Genomic DNA, 22,711 nt, shown 5'->3' on the forward strand with positions numbered 1-22,711 from the left:
AACACTCTTTTCTACTGATTTGAATATATAATATTCTGATTATGATGTATAATATAATCGGTTGGTTTATGTTCTGGTCGACTTAAAAATTGTTAGCCTGAGTTAATTGCATGATGTTATGCTGAAATTTTTTGTTTAACAGTGTAAATGATTCCTTCATTTACTTTATTTATTTCCATCATTAGCTTAGGATGATTACATAGAAAACAAAATGATAGTAAAAATGAATGAAGGTTAAAAAAACACATCACTATTAAATTAATTTATTCTTTATGGTTGTAGAAAACACTGAAAGCAAAGATAATACAACATACTAATTGGATGAACTCTTCCCTCTCTTAACCCTTTGGACTGACTTTGAAGGGATAAAAAGTCGATAGATTTGAAAGGATAATTAGATAATTGGAGTGAATTTGAGTTTAACTTTATTGGTTAAGACGATGTTTAAATATTCAATGAAACTATGATATATATACATGTTGAAAACATCGTAAACGAAAACATCCATTTACATAAAATTATAATAATATTAGTTTAAACTTTAAATTGTAGGATATTTAAACTTTTATAAATGAATCAACTAAAATTTAATAATTTTTTTTATTTTAGTCGGATAATCTCAAAGTATAATCTTAATAATTTGGATAAAGTAACAAATAATGAAAAATGAGAACGTAAAGTGGATTGAAATTTTATATCATATATATTCTAAAATTGGTCTCAAATCTTCATGAATTTCGAACGAAAGATTTAGTTAGAATTTTTGAAATTTTAATAAGATGAAAATTTAGAAGTTACCATTTTATGATGTCATAAAATAGAAGGAAAAAAGAGAAAAAGGTAAAAGAGAAACGAAAAGCCCTAGTCTTCATCTTCTTCCTCTCCCTCACCCTCATAGCCGCCAGCGCGCCCACCTTGTGTGCTCAGTTCTCCTTCTCCGGTGACTCTACGAACCAATGTCGACGACCACGTGCCTCCGACGATTGACTCGAGTAGACACCCACGCCAACGCGCAGTTCTGTCGTCGACGACGGTCTACGTTTATCCACGAATCTGACTAGCGACGTTATCGCCACTTCGAACGGCTGTGTTTCTTCTCCGTTCCGCGGGCGAACAGCAGTTTTTTAAAAACATTTCTGACGTCTGTGTGTCTTGCAGCGGCGTTTTTGACTTGGGGGTAAGCTTTCGACTGCTACCCACACTCCGTTTGGCTTCAAATTAGTGTACCATAACGTATAGGGTCCAGATCTGCAAGTTCGTACATTTTCGAACACCGACCAGAAAGGTCCGGAGCCTTTTCTTAAGATTGGTTAAGAATCATTTTTTTAATTTCCTTTTTAAATTGGATTGGAGTGTTTGAACGTTTTATGAACTCTTGATACTCATCCGTTGTGTTTGGGTCAGTTTTGAAGTATTTTGATTAAGGTTCTATCAGTACTAGCATGTCTTGAACTGTTTTCGACTCAATTAGAGTGTCTTATAACAGTTTTTAACCTGTGAAGGCTTGCTGTTTGTAGTTTTGGGCTAACTCGGACTGATCAATTAAGGTCTATGGTTTGTTATGGTTGAATTTGGGTAAGACTATTCTTCCTAAATAGTCTCTCAACCTTGATTAAGGTTTTTAAACTGAGTTCTAACGCTTAAATGTTTTGTTTATTGTTTAGGCTTTTAGGAATTTGATGTTTGTTCTAGGAAGTGAATTTTGGATTGAGAATTGTAGAATTGTAGATTGAGGTAAGCAATTTCCACATCCCTTCCAAAATATATATTTTGATAAAGATATATTTTGACTATTGTGATTTGATAAATGTTTGAAAGTATGTTCTATGTTATTTGAGGATCAACAATTGAGAAAGGATGTTTGTCTCAGGATTTGATAGTTTGACTTAGAAATTGTTAGTAATAAGTAGCTTTGAATTGTATAAGTAGGAAAAGTTTACATTGGTCATGTTCAATATTTTTTTGTTTAATAGTTGTTTTTGGAAATATGGGCTGTTATAGACGGTATTAGAGTGATGATTATAACATTCTGTAGATTCTAAGGTTAACTAAGTGGCATATAAGTTCATGCCATAATATATATATATTTTTTGATAAGATAGTTCATGCCATATATAAGTTTGGAAAATGAAAAAAGACATGGATTTCTTTCTAAATAACATTTTCCATGGTTATCCGTGAATCATACTTGAATTATGTTGTTTGGTAGGTGCTTTGCTTGAAATCTTTCTAAAGGTGTTGATCTAAAGATTTCTTTTGGAAGGAGGTATGGTCTCTTTTTGTCTTGAGAGATATTTGATACCAAAGTGTTGACAAGAGTAGTTAATAAGGATTACTTTAAGAATCTTCTCTAGCACAATGTGGCATGATATTTTGTATCTATGTTCTTAAAGAAAAAGAACTCAAAGTCTCGAAGTGACATTCCTAATTGCAGTGTGCTAAATTTATGGTTAGAATAAGGAAATTTTTGCCACTCAAGTTGGAGGAAAAAACTAATGGACTAAAGAGCTTGAAATTCCTGGAAGGCTGGAACTAAGTAAGTATGAGTATTTTGATGGTTAAAGGATATAGGAAAGGAGAGTTTCAGAAGTGCCATATTTCAAGAAAAGAACATTGAGTATTTGTTTGGTTAAAAAGGTTTGAAAACAAGTAATGAAACTCTTGGTTTATGCAGGTACTTTCTGTCATGTTTGTTGGACAAGGCAAGAAGTCTAAGCTTATTAAGTTGGTGCTTTGAGTTAATCGGGAACTAGATCAACTTATGAGAATAGTTTCAACTTGTTGATGTTGTCTTTCCTTCCACCTTATATATGAAATTGATTTGGGTTTATTGGATTCAAGGTAATTGAGCATCATCATTAGTGTTAAGTATTGATGTTCAATTTTTGGTTGTGGACAATGATAGTATTTGTGCTAAAGAAAGCTTTACCAATATTAAGCACATGCTCGAGCACGGTATTGAATTAAATGCCCAAGGAAGAGGATCGTGAATAGTCTAGAGTGTTTTCTCCCCAAATATTTAAAGATATTGTATTTGAGATGATATCACTTGAATAAAACTTTCAAAGGATTAATATCTGGTTGCAGATTCTTCCCCCACCTAAAGAGGAGTTCTTGGCAGAATTGCCACTTATGAAATTGAGCGCAACTTTGCAAAGGAATGGTCCACGTGTTTCTTGAAAAGAGATAAATATTTAATTAATATCATTTGATTGAATAGTTGACTTAGGTCCTTGTTATTTGAAGAGCCCCTCCACTTCAATCGATAATTTTTTTGCGAAAGCAAACATGAGACAACAAATCTAGTCTTTTTACAAAGATTTCAAATAGTTGTCTCAAATTCAAGTTGATTAGCTTTTGTCTTTTTCTTAACCCTCCACATGTTTTCCTTATTTATTAAATGAAGGAGGGATTTTTTAACTTTGGAATTTAGTGCAACTCACATCCACATTCAGAGTTTCTATGCATGATGATTCTAAAAAAGTGCTCCACTGATTCCTTTGGACAATTCCTAGAAATCATTGACAGGGTTTTTGGATTTTCAACTCCTATGCATAAGTCTTTATATTTTGCATTATGGAAGTCCAAAACTCCCAAGTGAATTAATATTCCAATTTGTATTATGCTTAATTGTAATTTGCATATGGCTGAAATTTTACAGCGAAAGCATGCCTACTAGTGCTTGCAATCTTCCATCTGTGTCTTAAGTTAGAAGGTGGGGGAATCTCTCAATCATTTTGAGTGCTCTTATGCTTCTTCATGCTGGTCTAAGCTTTTTCGTATTTTCAACCTTCAATGAATCTTTTGGAATATTTTTTAAGGTCAATGTCCTTTAAAGTCTTGTTGGAATTAGGTTGGCTCCGTTCACAGATCTCCCTTCAAGTAATGCAGTTAAAGTTCTACAAATATGACATGAGAGAAATCAAAGATCTTTTCAAAATTCTTTTCTCATTTTCATCAGTTTGATGTAGCTCATCATAAAGTTTCAATTTGGTGTTATTTTGATGAAAACCACAACTTTCATTGAGAAAAAATGAACGAATACAAGGACATGAAAAAAAAACAAGCCCATAAAAGCACCCTCTAAAGGAAGAGCTTCCAACTAAGTAAAATATTACCTAGGAAATAATTACAAAAAGCCTTAGAAACCGAAGCCCAAAGCGAAATGTGAAACCCCGCTAAGGGCCAAACTTCACTAGGATTCTTTCTAAACCTCACCCTATTGTTCCTCACCTAAACATTCCACAATAAATTTCATACCTCAACAAACCACAAAACAACCTTTTCCATTGAAAGGCGGATAGAGGAGGAACTCGTTGATTGGTGCTTGAACATCCCTCTGGCCAAAAATCTGAACATCAAACTCCTACAGGAAGGAGATCCACATGGACCTCACATACTGACAGCTCCAAAGACAGTGATCAAGGTCTTCCTCCATCTTTCTTCAAAGAATACAACAAAAGGAACCCATTAACAAAGCCATCTTCCAAGCAAGCCTATCCAAAGTGCTCACCAACCAAGCAAAACTTGCAAGAAAGAACTTGGTTTTCTTTGGTATCTTAATCCTCCAAACCTCATAAATCACAGACTCACTAATCGAAGAAGGATCCAACAACAACCTAAAAAAGGATTTACAAGCCCTTGATAGAGTTGGGAATCTAGAACCGAACATCCCTTCTCCCTTCCCTAAAATTGTACTTTGCCAACAAGGAAAGGAGAGAGACAACCTCTGTCATCTCCCTATTGGTTAGATGATGTCAGAACTAGAAAGAAAAGAACATAGAGCTCCCTGATCAAACCAAGTCAGAAATTGACTGATTTTTAAGAGAAGTCAAGTGATAACAAAGCTCTTCAACAACTCTTCAACTCAAGATATTTCTCGAAGCTGGGATACTTTTATTTTCCTTGTTTTTTATTTTGTTATCTTTCTCTTCTGATAAGGGCCTATTGTTGTTTTGTTTTCGGCCTTTTTCTGAAATTTCACTCTGAACTTTTTTCCTATTGTCTTGTTCTTGTATTTTGAACCTTAGTTTCTTTTTTTATTTTTTTAGTGAAAAGTTACTTTTCCTTTTAAAAAGACAATTAAATTTTTTTGTTTTGATAAAAGGTCTATTGTTTTGTTCCATTTTTTTAGTGAAGCCACCTCATAAAAAAAAAAGTAAGTAAAATTGCCAATTCAACATAAGCCAATCAACAACCTAAATGATTGCCATTTTTTCGTTAATCAACTAACTGCCCGAGAACGTTCTAGAGGTGTTTTATGTACCTTGGGGACTAAAATTTTCATTTTGAAATCTTAGAGTTCAAATAGACACTAAATCCAAACTTTAGGACCAAGAAAGTTTTCTGCATCTATTTATATAGGACTAGCCAATTCTAATTATATTGGAAACCATAATTGCATTATCTGAACAAATACATCGCTTTGAGTTCTCATTTTAAGGCTATTCATCGCTGGATCTATTTACATGTTGCTCGTTGTGTAGCTTTCGATGGATCTGTTTTGATTTTCAAGTGCCTGTTTTGTCTTTGTAGCTCATGCTTAACATTTGATTACAATTGATTTGTAATCATTTGAACATTTTGGTTAGCAGGAAACTTGAGGATTACATCAACTGCTGATATTATTTTGAAGAGGCAAAGATGAGTTCCAGAATACCATCTCATCAGCTTAGCAATGGTCTTTACGTCTCTGGTAGGCCTGAGCAACCTAAGGAGAGACCCCCAACGATGAGCTCTGTAGCCATGCCCTATACTGGTGGAGATATCAAGAAATCAGGAGAGCTAGGGAAGATGTTTGATATCCCTGTAGATGGCTCCAAGTCCAAGAAGTCAGGACCTATTACTAGTGGCTCCTTGAGGTCTGGATCTTTCGGAGGTGTTGCATCTCATTCTGGACCCATCATGCCAAATGCTACTGCTCGCACCATGTTCACCACCTCAGGTTCTTTACCTTCTCAAGGCCTTTCTGGTTCAGCTTCACTGAAGAAGTCCAATTCTGGACCATTGAGCAAGCATGGGGAACCTGTAAAGAAGTTGTCTGGTCCACAATCTGGTGGTGTAACACCTATCGGTCGTCAAAACTCTGGGCCTCTTCCTCCGGTACTACCTGCTACTGGCCTTATCACTTCAGGACCCATTTCTTCGGGGCCTCTAAATTCTTCCGGAGCTCAACGAAAAGTTTCTGGCCCTTTAGAATCAATGGGATCCATTAAATTACAGGGTTCTGCTGCTCATGGTCATGCTGTAACTACTCTTACTTATGATGATGATTATTCATTTGCAAAGAACTTTCCAAAGATAGTATTATGGTCATTAATTCTTCTATTTGTGATGGGTTTTATTGCTGGGGGTTTTATTCTTGGAGCTGTCCATAATGCGATCCTTCTCATAGTGGTTGTGGTTCTTTTCGCTGCTGTTGGTACACTTTTCATTTGGAATACTTACTGGGGTAGAAGGGCAATTATGGGTTTCATTACTCGCTATCCAGATTCCGAACTTAGAACTGCAAAGAATGGACAATTTGTGAAGGTCTCTGGGGTAAGTATGTTTCATGATATTAGTTAAATACACTTGTTTTGCGTTCTTCTCCAAATTTTGATATTTACATAACAGTTAGCATAGATCATACTGTTTTTCATGACATAACTACATTTATGTGGAACTAAGGGTTTGTTTGGAATGACTACAGAAAAAAAATGTTTTAAAAAAAAACTCTTTTGATAAAAAGTGTTTAAAAATACAGTCCAAAATTTTTATTAGGGATTGCCAAACACTTTAATTTTTCGTAAAATGACTTATTTTTTAAATTAAACACTCAAATACCTTAACTTTTTCTAAAATGACTTATTTTTTAAATTGAACACTCAGAATGTATTCCAAACACATCCTAAGTCAAGTGACAATTCTTGTTTCCATTTAAAAAAGAAAAAAGAAAAAAACAGAAAAGAAAAAAAACCACTGGATTTGGTTTAGGTAAGAATTTCCAAAATTCACTTATAGAATAGATATATTGATATTTTTTTAAGAAATTTCTGTCAAGACTGTAATGTGCACATAGAGAACTTTTTGGCTATTGACATCTTCTGATAGTTCTGATGCATTTAATTGTTATAGATGCTATATCTGTGCCTATTGTCTAATATGAGACCGATTACTGTTGTATGCTTGTCGACTATTCTTTTCCCGTAAGAAGTGAAATGTTGCCGTTCCTCAATTGGGGAAAAATTCAGCTTATTCTGATTTTATCATTATACTGGTTTATTTGGTTATTGTTAATTTGTTTTGGTCATGTTCTAAAGGTGGTTACCTGTGGTAATGTGCCCCTTGAGTCATCATTCCAAAAAATTCCAAGATGTGTATATACGTCAACCAGTTTATATGAGTACCGTGGATGGAGTTCCAAAGCTGCTAATCCTACTCATCGCCGTTTTACTTGGGGGCTCAGATCACTAGAAGTGAGTGACTGAAGACTCAATTTATTGTTATGATTGATTAATACTACTATCCTTGAAGTTTTATTGTTTTCCTCTACTTTCTCTCTCTTGTGTGTTCGAAAGGGAGGGGTTGAAAAATTTGGTATGCTATGGTTCGTGTTTACATATTATTTTTCTTAGAATAGAGTATCAATGATCTTTTTCCAATAAAAAGTACTATTCATTAATTCATTTGGAGTTAACATAGTGAATCGATACCATAAAATATTGCCACACCACATGCCTACTGGTTCCATGTAGGTATTAAAATTTTTTGCAGTTTGAAATTGTTTATAAATGTCCTCAGCTACTTTGTTGCTTAATTTGAATTATTTATTTTGTTATTGAGGCCATTTACAGCTGGATTCTTTTTGCTGTTATTCACAGAGACATGTGGTTGACTTCTACATCTCTGATTTTCAATCTGGATTAAGAGCATTGGTTAAGACCGGTTATGGAGCCAGGGTGACTCCTTATGTCGATGATCCAATTGTTATTGATGTTAATCCAGTAAACGAAGAATTATCTCCCAACTTCATCAGGTGGTTAGGAGAAAGAAATCTTTCTAGTGATGGTCGAGTCATGCAGCTAAAAGAAGGGTAATGTACTTATCTTGCTGGCTTTTTGAAATACTTCATGCCTACAGATTACTTCACTACTTGTAAAGAAAACTGATAGACATTTTTGTGGACGGTCTCTTTTCTATTCATTATTTGTTGAAACTCGGAAAAATGAAGAAGCCAGAACTATAGCTAGTGTCAAATAAAGTTCTTTAGAGCCTCTGAAGGAAGCCCTGGATCTCACATATTTTTGCAAATTACATTATTAAAAAATATTATAGTTAATTTAGAGTCATTTCCTAGATATGGTTAGACTATATTGTCTTACAACCTCTGATGATCGGTTCAATCATTGGTTCCAGCAATCTTTAGCCATCAACGATCCTATCCTATCCTCCTGCAAACTTGCCACTAGCACACAGTTTGCCCAACTCTACCTTGGAGGGTCGTAGTTGTTAATTAGTACAATGTATGATCGAAGAACAGTTATGTGGCAGGTCTTAATATTTGTTACCTTTGCAGATATATCAAGGAAGGAAGCACTGTTAGTGTAATGGGTGTTGTTCAGAGAAACGAAAATGTGCTAATGATTGTCCCTCCGCCTGATCCAATTGCGAGTGGATGTGAGTGGAGCAAGTGTATTTTTCCAGCTAGTATTGAAGGTATTGTTTTGCAATGTGAAGACACGTCGAAGAATGATGTGATACCCGTTTAGCATCATGAACTTGGTCCACGTAAGATGTTTCCTGATTTAATATTTGGGTTTGGTAGTAGGGTAGTAAGTAGGTAGGTTAGGACTGATGAATTGACAGAGATTGCGGATGGTTAAAGGGGGATGGGGTGGTGTTGTTTTTAGTTTTTGATGTATAGTTTTTCTGAGTTTCTTTTCCAGTGTTTTTGGTGGAGAGAAAGAGGAATGAGAAAGCTTCTTGTAATAGGGAATGGGGTTTGTTTGGTGCTGTGTAGAATCCAAAACCAGTTAATTTGACGACTTAATGTTAAATAGAATGAATGAAAGTGTACCTGTTTTTCGTTGTAATCTCTTGCTTTGAAACATCTTGTTGCCAATACCAGCAGCAACAAGCAACGCCTGTATTCCATTTCTCCTAGAAGAAACACCTCAACCATTCAACTGGGTTACACCCTTTCCCTCGGCTCTCGACCGCTAATTTATTCAGTTAAGCCAAACACAACCTTTCTACCACTTGCGTTGACCTTATGATAGAAAACTAGTTATAAAGTTATTATTATTTTTTTAAAAAAATATTTGAATGAATTAATTTTTTATATTATTTATTTTTAAAATTAAAAATATTGAAAAAAATAAAATAAAATAGTTTTTCATTTCTGTTATATCTCTCCTCAGGTCGCCTTCCATTGTTGAGAAGGCAGGTGGAAGGTATAGAGAATAGGAAAAAGTATAAAAATAATAACAACTAAAGGTTTTAAGTTTTTTAAATTTAAATAATTAAATTATAACAAAATGTTTTTTAACACTTGGTTTTTTTTTCTGTCAAAAATACCCTTAAATCATACTCTTGATTTTTCAAATTTGATTAAAGAAGAAAAACATAATGGTGAAGTAGACTGTTAAAAAGTGACAGGTCGTCATGTGACAGGATAGAAATTATATATATAAAAAATATCCCTAATAAAAGGTTTAGCTTCAAAAATATCCTTTCTAATTTCAATTAAATTAAATCTTATTCTAATCAAGAATTAAAATATTGATGACAATACTGATAATCAAATTTTCAATTTTATGAATATATAGGTAGTTGCAGATGAAATCAGAAAAATAAAATGTTTATAAACTTATAAATCACGAGTTTCAATAATTCCAATAAACTATCAAGTAATTTTTAGGTACAGAATAATCTTACGTGCTTATTCACATTTAAATTGTCATCAAACTTAAATAGTTACACTATCATCAATTTAAATATCCACGTCTCTAAGACCTCCGATCCCTAATAGAGATAAAAGAAATAGAAACCAAGTTAAATTTCTACCCCAGCTTCAACCATAAATTTCTCCTCAAAACAACTACCTTCAAAATTGGCCTGCCTTCAAACTAAACACTTAAAAAGAAAACATTCAAATTGTCATCAAAGTTAAAGAGTTTCATCAGCATCAAGTTGAGGTCTTTCCTGAAAAATACAAAACATATTATCTCCTGCTACAATGTACATGTATACAAAATATAAAAAAATCACCTTCATGTACACAAAACTTCAGTAAGGCCTAATCTTTACAAAAGTTGGCAACTACATCTATTCATTTACTTGATAGCTTGTTCAAAGTATATAGATCTTTGCGAATCGAATACTTTATTCCATTGTTATCCAAGGAAGTCTACTAACTTTCTTTTTCAATTTTCTCTTTGGGGGCAATTTTTCTCTTTTACTAGCGGTCATTGTTTCATTTGAAACTCTTGGTAGAAGACAACTTATAGATTTATTTTAAATATAATATTACTTTTAATGCGATCCAATGCTATTTATTTCTTTCAGACATATTAGGTTCAAAGATAATGTCCTAAGTATCATTATAGGTGGTGTCTATAAATAAGACCTTAAGAATTGATCGTCTCTCGTTGGCTTATTAAGTATTTATTATTTCCATTAAGAAACCAAGTTCTAAAGAAAGGCCAAGTGAGAGAAAAACAATTCTCGAAGAAGATTATTTATGGAGAATGTATTTTCTTCTTTAACTAAATTTAATTTGTAAAATCATCTAGTTCAAAGATCTTGACAGTTATTGTTATATACAATGTCAGAGTTTTATCGTATAATCATGAAACTAAAGTTTACATATGATATTAAAGCCTTATCGAGAACTTGTGACTTTACATGAATGATTAATATTTTTTAATGTTTCTGCGGCATGTTTTTCATAATTTTAAAGAGGTTCCCAACCTCGTTAAGATTTATTGGTAATTGAAATTTAATAAAATTGATAATGTTTGCCTGAGAAGTTTTGATCATCAATTTAAATTGAGTTTATTTATGATTGTCGGAAGAATGGGAAAAAAATTTAACCCACCACCGCCGGCCACAATTACATTTATTAAAGTAATTTTTTGTTTCTTCTTTTATTTTAAAAGATAATAAATTAACTTAATATATAATAATCATGAATTAAAAGAATTAAAATCTATTTAAGAATTAAAATTTAGTTTTAAAATCTTTTGAAAGTTACTATATCTGGTATGTATATATTTAATTTACGTTCAAACGGATGATTTTGAATTAATTATAATTTATGTGTTATGTATATATTATGTAGTATCCATTTATCTTAGTGATTTTAAATTATATCTTAGATTGATCGAGAGTTTTGATAAAATTATTTGCAATATTAATATTTTTACAAATTTTGCGATTAAAATCACTTGGGAATTATGTATTATTCGATACCACATTAGTATGTTATATAGATATCAAATTTAAATTAATTAGGGAAAACAAATAGAGAAAGAAGATAAAAAAATCTTTTATTTTTCTTATCATGGAAAAACTTTTATCTTCTTATTATGAAAATGAAAAATAAAATAAATAAAAAGAAGATAAAGAAGATTTTTTTTATTTTCTTATTATGAAAAATATCTTTTATCATGCAAAATCTTTTATCTTCTTATTATGAAAAAGAAAAATAAAATAAAGAAAAAAAAAGATAAATATTTTATCAAGAGATAATTTACCCAAAATAATCACACTATCAAGATTAGGATATTCCAAGATTCAAATATTTTTTTTTGATTTAAAATTATCCCATATTTAATTACGTTCTTAATTACTCCATTAATGTTACTATTTTTCTCATGATTGAGTTGCTTAAATTTAAAAAATAATAAACTATACATGTTTAAGTTCCATAAAATTTGGTACAATAAATTATATTTTATTGTCCTTTTGCATTATGTTTAAATCAGAAATAATTTAAAGCATGTATTTGTTTGTGACTATTTGATATCTATGGTATAAATAATTTATTAGTCACCAAAGTGGCCAAATTACCAAGTGTTCTATAAGCATCAAATTAAAGTTGTAATTTAATTATCAATGTTTGCGATTGTTTTATTGCAATATATCTATGTTATGAGTAATTTGTTAGACACCAAAGTGACCAAATTAGTAAGTCTTATAAATACATCATTGATAGTGTCTTACAAATTAAGGAAATAATTATTTGTGATTATTTTAATATGATATCTATATTACGAATAATTTGTTAGTCATCAAAGTGGCCAAATTAGTAAGTTCAATAGATATCAAATTAAGATTAACCTCAATTACTCATATTTATGTGGTGATGATGAATCATATTATATTATGAAAGATAAAGATATTATTATGAATATATTGATTTTCATTATTTTAAAACATTTAAATTGCTCGAAGGTAATTAGTAGTTTTATAATTTTGAATCTTATTGTGGTTAATTGAGGTGTTTGGTTAAATATTATTAGTATATCTAAAGATAACTAATTTATCTAATTTGGGCATTTAAATTACAAATTATATGAAACCAAATCTGACTTCAGTTAAGTATAAATATTGTACATTGTTGTACCTTCCAAAGAAGAACTTCAATGTATAAGTTAATGATTATTTAATATTATCTGAATATGTATTGTATCTTTATGTTTATTTCTCAAAGCAATAATGTATAAGCATATCTATTCTGTAATTGCATCATCAGCTCCTGTTTCTATTCATTCGCATGCTACATCTATAATCAAGTTTAATGAACTCAATTTCACTCAATTTCTCTGACTGGTGCAAACAAATCCGATTTCATCCTGAAGTTTTGGATCTTGATTATTCGGCACTCTTAAGTGAGAAACCTACTACACTTACTTCAGCTATTAGCAGTGAGGAAGATAGATCTTTTTATAATGTTTGAAAAGATCAAATAAATTGAGCCTAATGTTTATGCAAATGATTGTAGTAAACAATTTCAAGTCTGCAATTACAATATTGAAAATGTAAGGTTTTTATAAAACTTATGGAAGATATGTTGAAAAAGCACATTGTTTTGACCTATTTGCTAAACTCCTAGAAAGTCATGGTATATGTGCTTAATACACAATACCATGAACACCGCAACAAAATGGTGTTGCAAAAAGACGTAATACCGTACATTAATGAATGCGGTTAAAAACATGTCAATTAATTTATCTTTACCTGTGTTCTTGTGGATGTATGCATTAAGAACTGCTTAATATTTATTAAACATGGCTCCTAGTGAGTCATTTCTAAAGACATCTTTTGAATTGTGGATAGTAAGGAAACTTAGTTTAAGGCATCTGCATGTTTTGGGATGTCAAGCGGAAGTAAGGATTTATAATCCATATGAAAGAAAACTGGATTCAAGAACAACCAGTGGTTTCTTCATTGGTTATCCAGAAAAATCAAAATGGTATAGATTTTATTGTCCTAACCATAGTATGTGCATGAATAGTTGAAACTGAAAATGTAAGGTTCATTGAGAATAACATAATTAGTGGGAGTTTGGAACCAGGTAAAGTGAAAATTCAAGAAATCAGGGTGGAAATTCCTTCATCTATAACTTCTTCTCAAGTTGTTGTTCTCATAGTTGTTAACTCTGTTAACAATCTATAAGAAGAACAAATTAATGGTCAAACACCACATAGTGATATTATAACAAACGAACCTGTAACTGAGGGACTACAAGAAATAGAGTTAAGAAGATCTATAAGACAAAGAAGATCAACTATTTCTGATGACTATGTGGCTTATTTGCATGAGTCAGAATTTGACTTAAGTATTAATAATGATCCAATTTTGTTTTCACAAGCCATTAAAGAAGATAATTCTACCAAATGGTTAGATGCCATGAAAGAAGAGTTAAAATCAATGAATGATAATCAAGTTTAGGACCTTGTAGAATTGTTTAAAAAAAAGTAAAAGAGTTGGTTGTAAATGGGTCTTTAAGACCAAACTTGACTTAAATGGCAATATCGAATGACACAAGGCTTGACTTGTTGCCAAAGATTATACTCAGAAAGATGACATTGACTACAAAGAGACATTTTTTCCTATCTCAAAAAGGGACTCATTAAGAATTATTATGACTTTTGTAGCTCATTATGATTTAGAGCTTCATCAAATTGATGTGAAAACTACCTTTATAAATGGAAATTTAGATGAAGAAATGTTCATGGATCAACTAGAAGGTTTTATGGTTGAAGGAAAGGAACATATGATGTGTAAATTAAAGAGGTCAATATATGGATTTAAATAAGCTTTCAGACAATGGTATCTTAAGTACACTAATACCATCACAACTTTTGGTTTTAAAGAAAACATCGTTGATCGATGTATATGGGAGTAAGTTTAATTATAATCATTATGCTTACTTATAAGAGATTTGATCATCTTGAGGTGACTGTATATTTAGATTCAGATTTTGTCAGATGTGTGGAAACACGAAAATCCACTAATTTTGGGTATATGTTCTATTAGGTGAAGGAGCAATTTCATGAAAAAATGCGAAGTAGTGTATTATTGTTGCATCCACTATGAAGGTTGAATTTATAGCATGCTTTGAGGCTACAGCTTCATGTTTTATGGCTGTAGAACTTTATTTCAAGACTTGGAATTGTCGACAATATTGCCAAGTCACTGAGAATTTATTGTGATAATTTTGCAGCAGTTTTTTTTTAAAGAAAAACGACAGATATTCTAAAGGTGCTAAACGTATGGAATTAAAATACTTTGTTGTTAAAGAAGAAAAGTTCAGAAACAAAGAGTGTCAATCAAACACATTAGCACTAAACTTATGATTACATATCTACTAACTAAAGAATTGCTACCATAGAGTACATTCGATGATCATGTTAAACGTGTGGGCATTAGTAGATATTATTATTCAAATCAAGATTATGTTATTTGACACTTTGAGCTCATGATTAGTGTATACATAAATGAATTATGTAAACCAAACAGGACATCGTCTTTGACAAAGACACTTATTTTTGGACCATTATTAATTATCTTTATTATAGATCATGTTAATAGAAGAACTATTTCAGTGATACATGGAAGGGAGTATGTTAATGCAATGATGTATGACTGCCATGATTCTTTGATTGTTACTTTGACTTGACATGATATGTTATGAAGTTTAATTTTGTGCATTATGTCTATGAACGTATATGGTAAATAATGTCAATGGGCAAAGTGGGAGAGTGTTAGATTTATTCTAAATATAATATTGTTTTTAATGTAGCCCAATTGCATTATATGCTATTTATCTCTTGGAGGCTTATTATTTTATTAGGTCTATTAGGTTAAAAGATAATGCTCTAATTAAACACTATGAAGGATGATGTCTATAAATAGAACCTTAGGGATTGGTTCTCTCATTGCCTCATTAAGTAGTTTATTCTTCCCATCAAAAAACCTAAATTAAGTTCTAAAAAAAGGCCAAAGTGAGAGAAACACAATTCTTCAAGAAGATTATTCATTGATCAATGTATGTCATTCTTTAAATAAATTTAATTTATAAAATCATCTAGTTCAAAGATCTTGGCACTTATTGTTATATACAATGTTAAGGTTTTATTGTATAATCATGAAGTTAAAGTTTACAATGATTTTTTTTTGTTAAATTTATAGAATTTGTCACAAAGTAATCTAAAGAACAAAAAAGAATTTGCTTTGAACCTTGCTTTCAACAAAATTGTGGGGAGGGGAAGTATTTATAGAAAATAAAGTGTTCTCACAAAATAATAACTAGTAACTAGAAATTTTTTATGCATGACTTACAAAAATTTGGGATTTGGTTCATTTTCAGACTCATTTCTAGTTTGAATTTGTACACTATGACCTGAATCCTCCAATAATAGTTTAATCAAATAAACATTACCAAGAGATTTAAAGATTTGAAGGTAGGATGCTCGTACTGATTTTTTAGACACTTTGCATCCACCACGTTGCACCAAAGTTTCCTAGAAAAAACATCGGTGAAATTAAGTAACGTTGTCAACAAGCAACAACAGTTTTGAAAAAAAAAACTTAATATTGTAAATATACTTGTAATTTTATTGAATATTTATGTATTTTTTTGATATATTATCAATGGTACAAGCCTAATTATACACAAAGAAGTAGCTACTTAAGGAAAGAATATGCAAATGAATTACAAGAATAACATCAATAATAATATCAAGAATAATATTCAAAACAATATCTCAAAATATACTCTAATTACGACAATACCTTCCCTCAAACTCAAGGTGGTAGAGTAGAGATGACGAGGAGAATGGAGAGCTTTTGTGAAGATATCTACTGGTTGGTTAGTGGTGGAGATAAATTATATTGGAGATGGAGAGTGTTTCTGTAAAGATGATGGCAAACAAAAAGGCAATCATTCTCAATGTGCTTTGTTAGTCCATGAAAAACATCATTGTGTTCAATTTGAATAGCATTATAGTTATCACAATGAAGAATAATGGGTGACCTTTCTGAGGCCTCCATATGATGTCAACGAAACCATAGTAATTCTGAAGTGGCATCAGTTAGAGCACGATATTCAGACTTTGTGCTAGAACGGGAAACAACATATTGTTTCTTGCTGCACCAGGAGATAAGAGTATCACCTAAAATAGAAGCAATAACCAGTGGTGGACCTTCTATCAGTAGGATCACCTGTCCAATCAGCATCAGAGAATTCAAAGAGAACCAGAGAGGACTATGAGGAGAACTTTAAACCATGACCCAAGTGCCTTTAATATAACGAAGAATACGAAGGACAACAGTGAATTGAATAATACAAGGAGCAGCCATGAATTGACTCATAATGTGAATTGCATATGTAATATCTGGGCAGGTCACAGTTAAGTAAATCAGGCTGCCAACAAGTTACCGATACAAAATGAGATTGTCAAGAGGAACACCATCAAAATGAGTGAGTCACAGATTTGAATCCACAGGTGTTGAGGATGTGGTAGAGTCAGTAATACTAGATCGACTAAAGAGGTCAGAGGCTTATTTTGCTTGAGTTAAGTAGTAGCCATTAGACGAGGGTGAGATATCAAGACCATGAAAATAGTTGAGGGTGCCTAAATCCTTCATCTCAAAGTTCTTACCCAGGTAACATTGCAAATCAGATATGACTTGAGAGTCATTACCTGTGATAATCATGTCATTAACATATAAAGGAAGGAGAACAATACCATTAGATGTCTAACGAGTAAATAAGGTTGAATTGTGAGAAATGAAGGTGAACCCAAGTTGGATAATAATGGAGTTGAACGTCGCAAACCTAGCTCGGAAAGCATGTTTGAGACCGTAGAGAGCATGGCAAAGAAGACACACTTTTTGAGGTGGCGGAGTAGTACAAGGTGGTAGTTTCATATAGACTTCTTTAGATAGGGTTCCATTGAGGAACACATTTTTAACGTCAATTTGAAAGAGGGGTCATTGTTTTGCAGCGACAATGGCTAAAAGACTGTGAATAGACGTCATTCGAGCTACTGGAACAAAATTTTTTTCATAACCAATGCCATATTCATGAGAATAGCCTTTGGCCATAAGTCATACTTTGTATCATTTAACAGAGCCATCAAAGTGAATTTTGATTTTAAAAATCCACTTACAACCGATAAGTTTCTTTCTAGGAGGTAAGTTAACATAGTCCCAAGTATGAGTCTTTTCTGAGGCACGAAGTTCTTCATTCATTGCTTGCTGTCACAAGGGGTTAGTACTGACTTCCTTATAACGAGGAAGGTTCAACCAAAGACATAATAGTGAAAAAACAATGGTAATCTTTGAGATGAGGAGGAGTTTCTCTTACTCGGGTAGAGTGTCAGACATGTGTAGATTCAGGTTCCTTACAAAGGACAGATGGAAGATTCGAGAGCGCAAAAATAGGATTAGATCGAGTGAGCTCAGATGTGGGTGGAGGACAAGGTGTTAGTGTCGGGTGGTGAGTTAGAAGTGAAGAATAGATCGGTAGAAGAATCAGTGAAGAATGGGTGAGGACTAGATAGAGATGCATGAAATGGAGAAATACTAGAAAACATGCGATGTTCTAAAAATGTGACATGACGAGATTACATAATCGTTGAGAGATGAGATCCCAACAACGGAATTCTTTATGTTCAATACCATAACCCAAGAAACAACATAGACGAGCACGAGGTTCAAGTTTGATATGTTCATGAGGATGTAACAACACAAAACATGCACAATGAAAGACTTTAAGATTAGAGTAAGAGGAAGGAGTACCATAGAGATGTTCGAAGGGGGAATATTATGGATGACCTGAGAAGGGAGACGGTTGATGACACAAATAGAGGTGAGAGCAGCTTCTCATCAAGAGTTTTCAGGATAGGAAGCAGAAAGAAGTTGAGCACAAATAGAGTCCAGAATGTGGTGGTGTTTGCGTTCTACTCTACCATTTTGCTGGGAGGTGTGAGGACAAGAACGTTGAATTAGAGTGCCTTTTTAGGCAAGGAATGAAAGAAATTGGGAGTAGTTATATTCCATTGCATTATTTGTGCGAATAGTTTCAATGGTGGTAGAGAATTAAGTGTGAACCATTTTTGCAAAATCAACGTAAATTTGAGATAAGAAAGAACAATGTTTAAGAAAATAACTCCAAAGTAAAGCGAGAATAGTCATCAATAAATAAAATAAAGTATCCACAACCACTTAGGGAGCAGGACCCAAAATGTTAGAATGAACTAGGTTAAATGGTGTATCATATAATAATGTAGAGGTAGTAAATGATAAATCGGGTCATTTTGCAAGATTGCAATTTAAACAATCAAACCGACTAAATTTAGAGACATTATTCAAAGTGCCAATAGAATCTAAATTAAGAAATTTATCAGAAAAAGCATGACCAAGTCGAAGGTGCCACTGATATATAGCATTATCAGTGACTGGTGCAGAGATGGGTGGGAACACAGAAGAGTACTGAAGATATGTGAAGCTCAAATAATCGTCCCACCTTCCATCCCATACCAATCACCTATCCCGTCTATGGATCTTGAACCTAACAACCACGAGAAGAAAAGACAATGGTTAGACTGAGATCACATAGTTGACCAATGAAGCTAAGTTGAATGTTAAATTAGGAACGTCATAAGTATTGGAAAGGTTTATGGTGGGTGTATTAACAATGCTAATGTGAGAAATAGACATGTGATTACCATTAGCAAAGTGGATTGAAGGAAAGGTGTAAACAAAAATAGGAGAGGACGACAATGAAATATTAAATGTCCTATGATTACAACAAATCGAGTTAAGGAGCCAAAAAGTACCTAGGGTGACAACAAGAGCAGTAGAGTTGGAAGAGATCACCTATTTCATTAAGTCATGAAGATCACTTAACTGGAAACTCGGAGGTGTGGTAATGTTAGATGGTGTGGCAGCAACAACAATAGATGAAGAACCAGAATTAGGAGAGACCTTGGATTTATGTGACTGACTAGGAGGGCGGGGTGGGGGAGCAGGACAACTCTCCAAGATATAACCTCATTTGTGACAATGCCTGCACTCAACGGTAGGACAGTTAGGAAACTTATGGCTATGAAGTTCACAATTTTTGCAGAAGATTAACTCATTTATAGGTCGAGAAGGAGTGGCTGCAATAGCGATGTTAGATGACAGAGGGGAGACAATGCTAATTCTTTTCTCCTCAAATAAATTTTTTTAGACAACAACGTTTAGAGATGGCAGGGGATTGCGATGTAACAGAGCAGCACAAATTGATTTATACTCTGGGCGGAGTCTCATGAGGACTTCTATAAGTCGAATATGATCGGGACTGATTTTTGCCTGGTCTAACTATGTCCAAGTAGGCTGAAGCGTAACAAGATATTCGTTCACAAATTGTCCTACCTCCTAGTTTAGACTAACAATTCGAGAAGAGCAAGGCCAATAGATTGAAAACGTGTAGACAAAAAAATTCAAAGTTCTTTCACAGTATCAAATACATCAAATTGAGTACGAATAGCCAAAATAGAAGTGTTATCCAACCAAGTGATGATTTGATGATTTTTGTTAACCCAATCCTTAAGGCGCTCAATATATTTGACATCCTCTATAGTAGTGTCTTGAATAGTAACTTCAACTGATTATGCATCATCATTCTTAGGGGTCCCTTTATTGATGTTTGTCACTGGAGTGTTTTGAACAGGTCGAGTGATATCTGTAGTAACAATGCGCCACAATTTCGACCAATAAAAAAACTCCTTATTTGATAAGTTCAGGTGATATAATTGAAGCTATCAAGTATGGTGCTAATAGGACGAACAATGTCATTTTTCTCCATCTACACCAAGCACAAATATGGATTAAGAAGAAGATCAGAAACAGAGAAAGGCAAGGAGATCTGGAACAATGAAATTGTTCAGTACAAGGTCGAAGGAGAGCTGGAATGACACAATCTGGAAATGGTTCGTCGTGGACATATCTGGAACACAAGCGAAAGTGGGTTTCATGGCGATGCCGAAACGAATTTAGAACAGAAGTGGGTTTTTGGGTTTTGGACGGCAGAAGAGGGTGATAGTAATTTATAACTTGACACGAATATATTGTCATTTAAATGTGTCACAGTTATCTATCACTCTACACAAATATAGTAATGACAATATATTCGTGTCAAGGTATAGATAACGGTGACACACATAACCTTTAAATGTGTCACCATCATCTATAACTCAACATGAATATATTGTCATTAATAACCTTATATTGACGCTTTAAATGTGTCACCGTTATCTATACCTTGACACAAATATATTTTCATTAATACCCTTACAATGATGCTTTAAATGTGTCATAGTAATCTATCACTTGACAAGAATATATTGTCATTAATACTATTACATTGACAATTTAAATATGTCACCATTATCTATCACTCTACACAAATATATTATCATTAATACCATTATAACAATGCTATAAATGTGTCACTTTTCAATATAACTCAACACTATTATATTGTCATTGTAAATTTTGTTACTCATAATTCTTGTAAAGAAATGTGTTTTAACAACACTGTCTCTATTTAATAAAGGCTTATATGTCGACATATGTTTGGTGTCGTTATTTTTCATTTTCGCAACACATATTTTTCTTTCATATATTCCTTCAAAAAACTTAAATACTAAATTTCAATCTTACCTACATATGTTTAGAAAGATATTTATATAGAAAATAAAAAATGTAAATTACATTATCGGTAAAGGTTTTACAAAAATCAAAAAGATAAATTAACTATAATATTACATGTATATGTGACCTAATCTAATCAAATTGATGCATAAATGAACTTGATCAATACCATGGTCCATGGATTCTTCAACTACCTACAAATTTGAAGAAAGTGAACCTTAGCCAACATTCATAACAGAAAATGCATAAGCATAAACATATAAACATTAAGTACATGCTAAATAGAAATCATTTTCTTAATAAGCAGACTATGAACTGTTTAAAATAAGCACCCAAGGTTTTTAATAAAAGACCCATAAGGAATGAAAAAGAAAAAAAAGAACACCAACTACATAAGCATAAATATAAGTATAGGCATAGTATACAAGTGTTGCAAATGTAAGTTTCGATTTAATCTTTCTAAACTTTCCACCAAAAACAAACGTAGGATCAATCAACAACGTGACCGAGTGAAATAATCAAAGTCAAAAGAAGCAAAACTCAATCAAAATTGTTTAAAAGAAAAAGAAGAAAGTGAAATGAAATGAAAAATTACATACAGATTAACCATGAAACTGAGTTCATTTGCAAAAAAGAAAAAAAAATCAACATATATCTTCAATCATCACTATCGGATATGATAATCATTCGAATTCAAACAACGTAACCTATAAATCAACAAGAACAACTCCTTAAATTGATTTAAATAATACGTGAGGGAAAAAGGACAGAAAAAAGAAGAAATAGAAGCACACCCCTTTCCAGACTTCAGAAACAATAGAGAGGACTTGACCTCATTTTTCTAAAAAAGTCAAGCTACGGCCATATGGTAGAGCCAGGGTTGAAGAAACAAGCATATTTAAATGTTTTTTCGTCCCAACAACGGGCAAAAATGAAAGGAAACAAAATTAAGAACAAGACAACAAAAAGAAAAAAGGAGGACATCGTTGTCTCATCAAGGCGACTTGATCTCATTTTTTTAGGAAAGTCAAGCTATGGTCATTGCCTGTGTCAAATCTAGAAGATAATAATAACATATAAAAACAAATAATCTAAAATGTACTCCCTAAAAAAATTATGGTGCAGCAGGTTTAAATAGATAGGATAAAGAGCCATAAAAGGTGAAAAAGTCATCCCCAGCACCATATTGAACTAACAAGGGAGAGAACCACTCTCATAGCCACTTTGATGACCACTAACGATCCCCTTGAATGAGTTCTCTTACAAAATTGGGGAGAATGATGCAGTCAAATATTTTATTAGTGAAGTAATTAGAGTTGTGGTTATTTAGTTTATCTGAATTTTGGCTTTAGCTATTCAAATTTATTGCATCAGAATTCCATCTCATAAAAAACAAATTCAACAAGCATTTTCTGCAGACGCTGAAAGAAAACAGTGGAGGTCAATCATGCAAAATCACCAATAGTAAGGATCCATCAATATATTTGTGGGCTGAAAAGTGTGGAAAACTCTGATA

General features: G+C 32.6%; 1 protein-coding gene and 1 long non-coding RNA gene across 18 annotated transcripts in view; both read left to right on the forward strand.

Annotated features, from left to right (window-relative positions):
• Positions 1-22,711, forward strand: part of LOC127149065 (uncharacterized) — a 71,133-nt gene that overhangs the window by 33,661 nt on the left and 14,761 nt on the right. The window lies entirely within an intron of this gene.
• LOC103499159 (uncharacterized membrane protein At1g16860-like) lies at positions 807-9,074 on the forward strand. 17 transcript variants are annotated; one of them, XM_051083830.1, is made up of 10 exons: positions 815-1,285; positions 1,503-1,575; positions 1,665-1,734; positions 2,210-2,266; positions 2,455-2,536; positions 2,675-2,841; positions 5,595-6,540; positions 7,302-7,457; positions 7,863-8,074; positions 8,558-9,074. In XM_051083830.1, the coding sequence occupies exons 7-10, from the start codon at positions 5,644-5,646 to the stop codon at positions 8,748-8,750; spliced, it is 1,458 nt and encodes a 485-aa protein (XP_050939787.1). In that variant the 5' UTR covers positions 815-1,285; positions 1,503-1,575; positions 1,665-1,734; positions 2,210-2,266; positions 2,455-2,536; positions 2,675-2,841; positions 5,595-5,643; the 3' UTR covers positions 8,751-9,074. The 17 variants fall into 17 exon arrangements, with proteins under 17 accessions (XP_008460300.1, XP_050939782.1, XP_050939787.1 ...); XM_051083829.1 differs by having other exon boundaries at positions 1,518-1,575; XM_051083832.1 differs by lacking the exon at positions 2,455-2,536 and having other exon boundaries at positions 1,518-1,575.

This window comes from Cucumis melo, chromosome 4 (assembly GCF_025177605.1).
Source record: "Cucumis melo cultivar AY chromosome 4, USDA_Cmelo_AY_1.0, whole genome shotgun sequence".
Lineage (NCBI taxonomy): Eukaryota > Viridiplantae > Streptophyta > Magnoliopsida > Cucurbitales > Cucurbitaceae > Cucumis > Cucumis melo.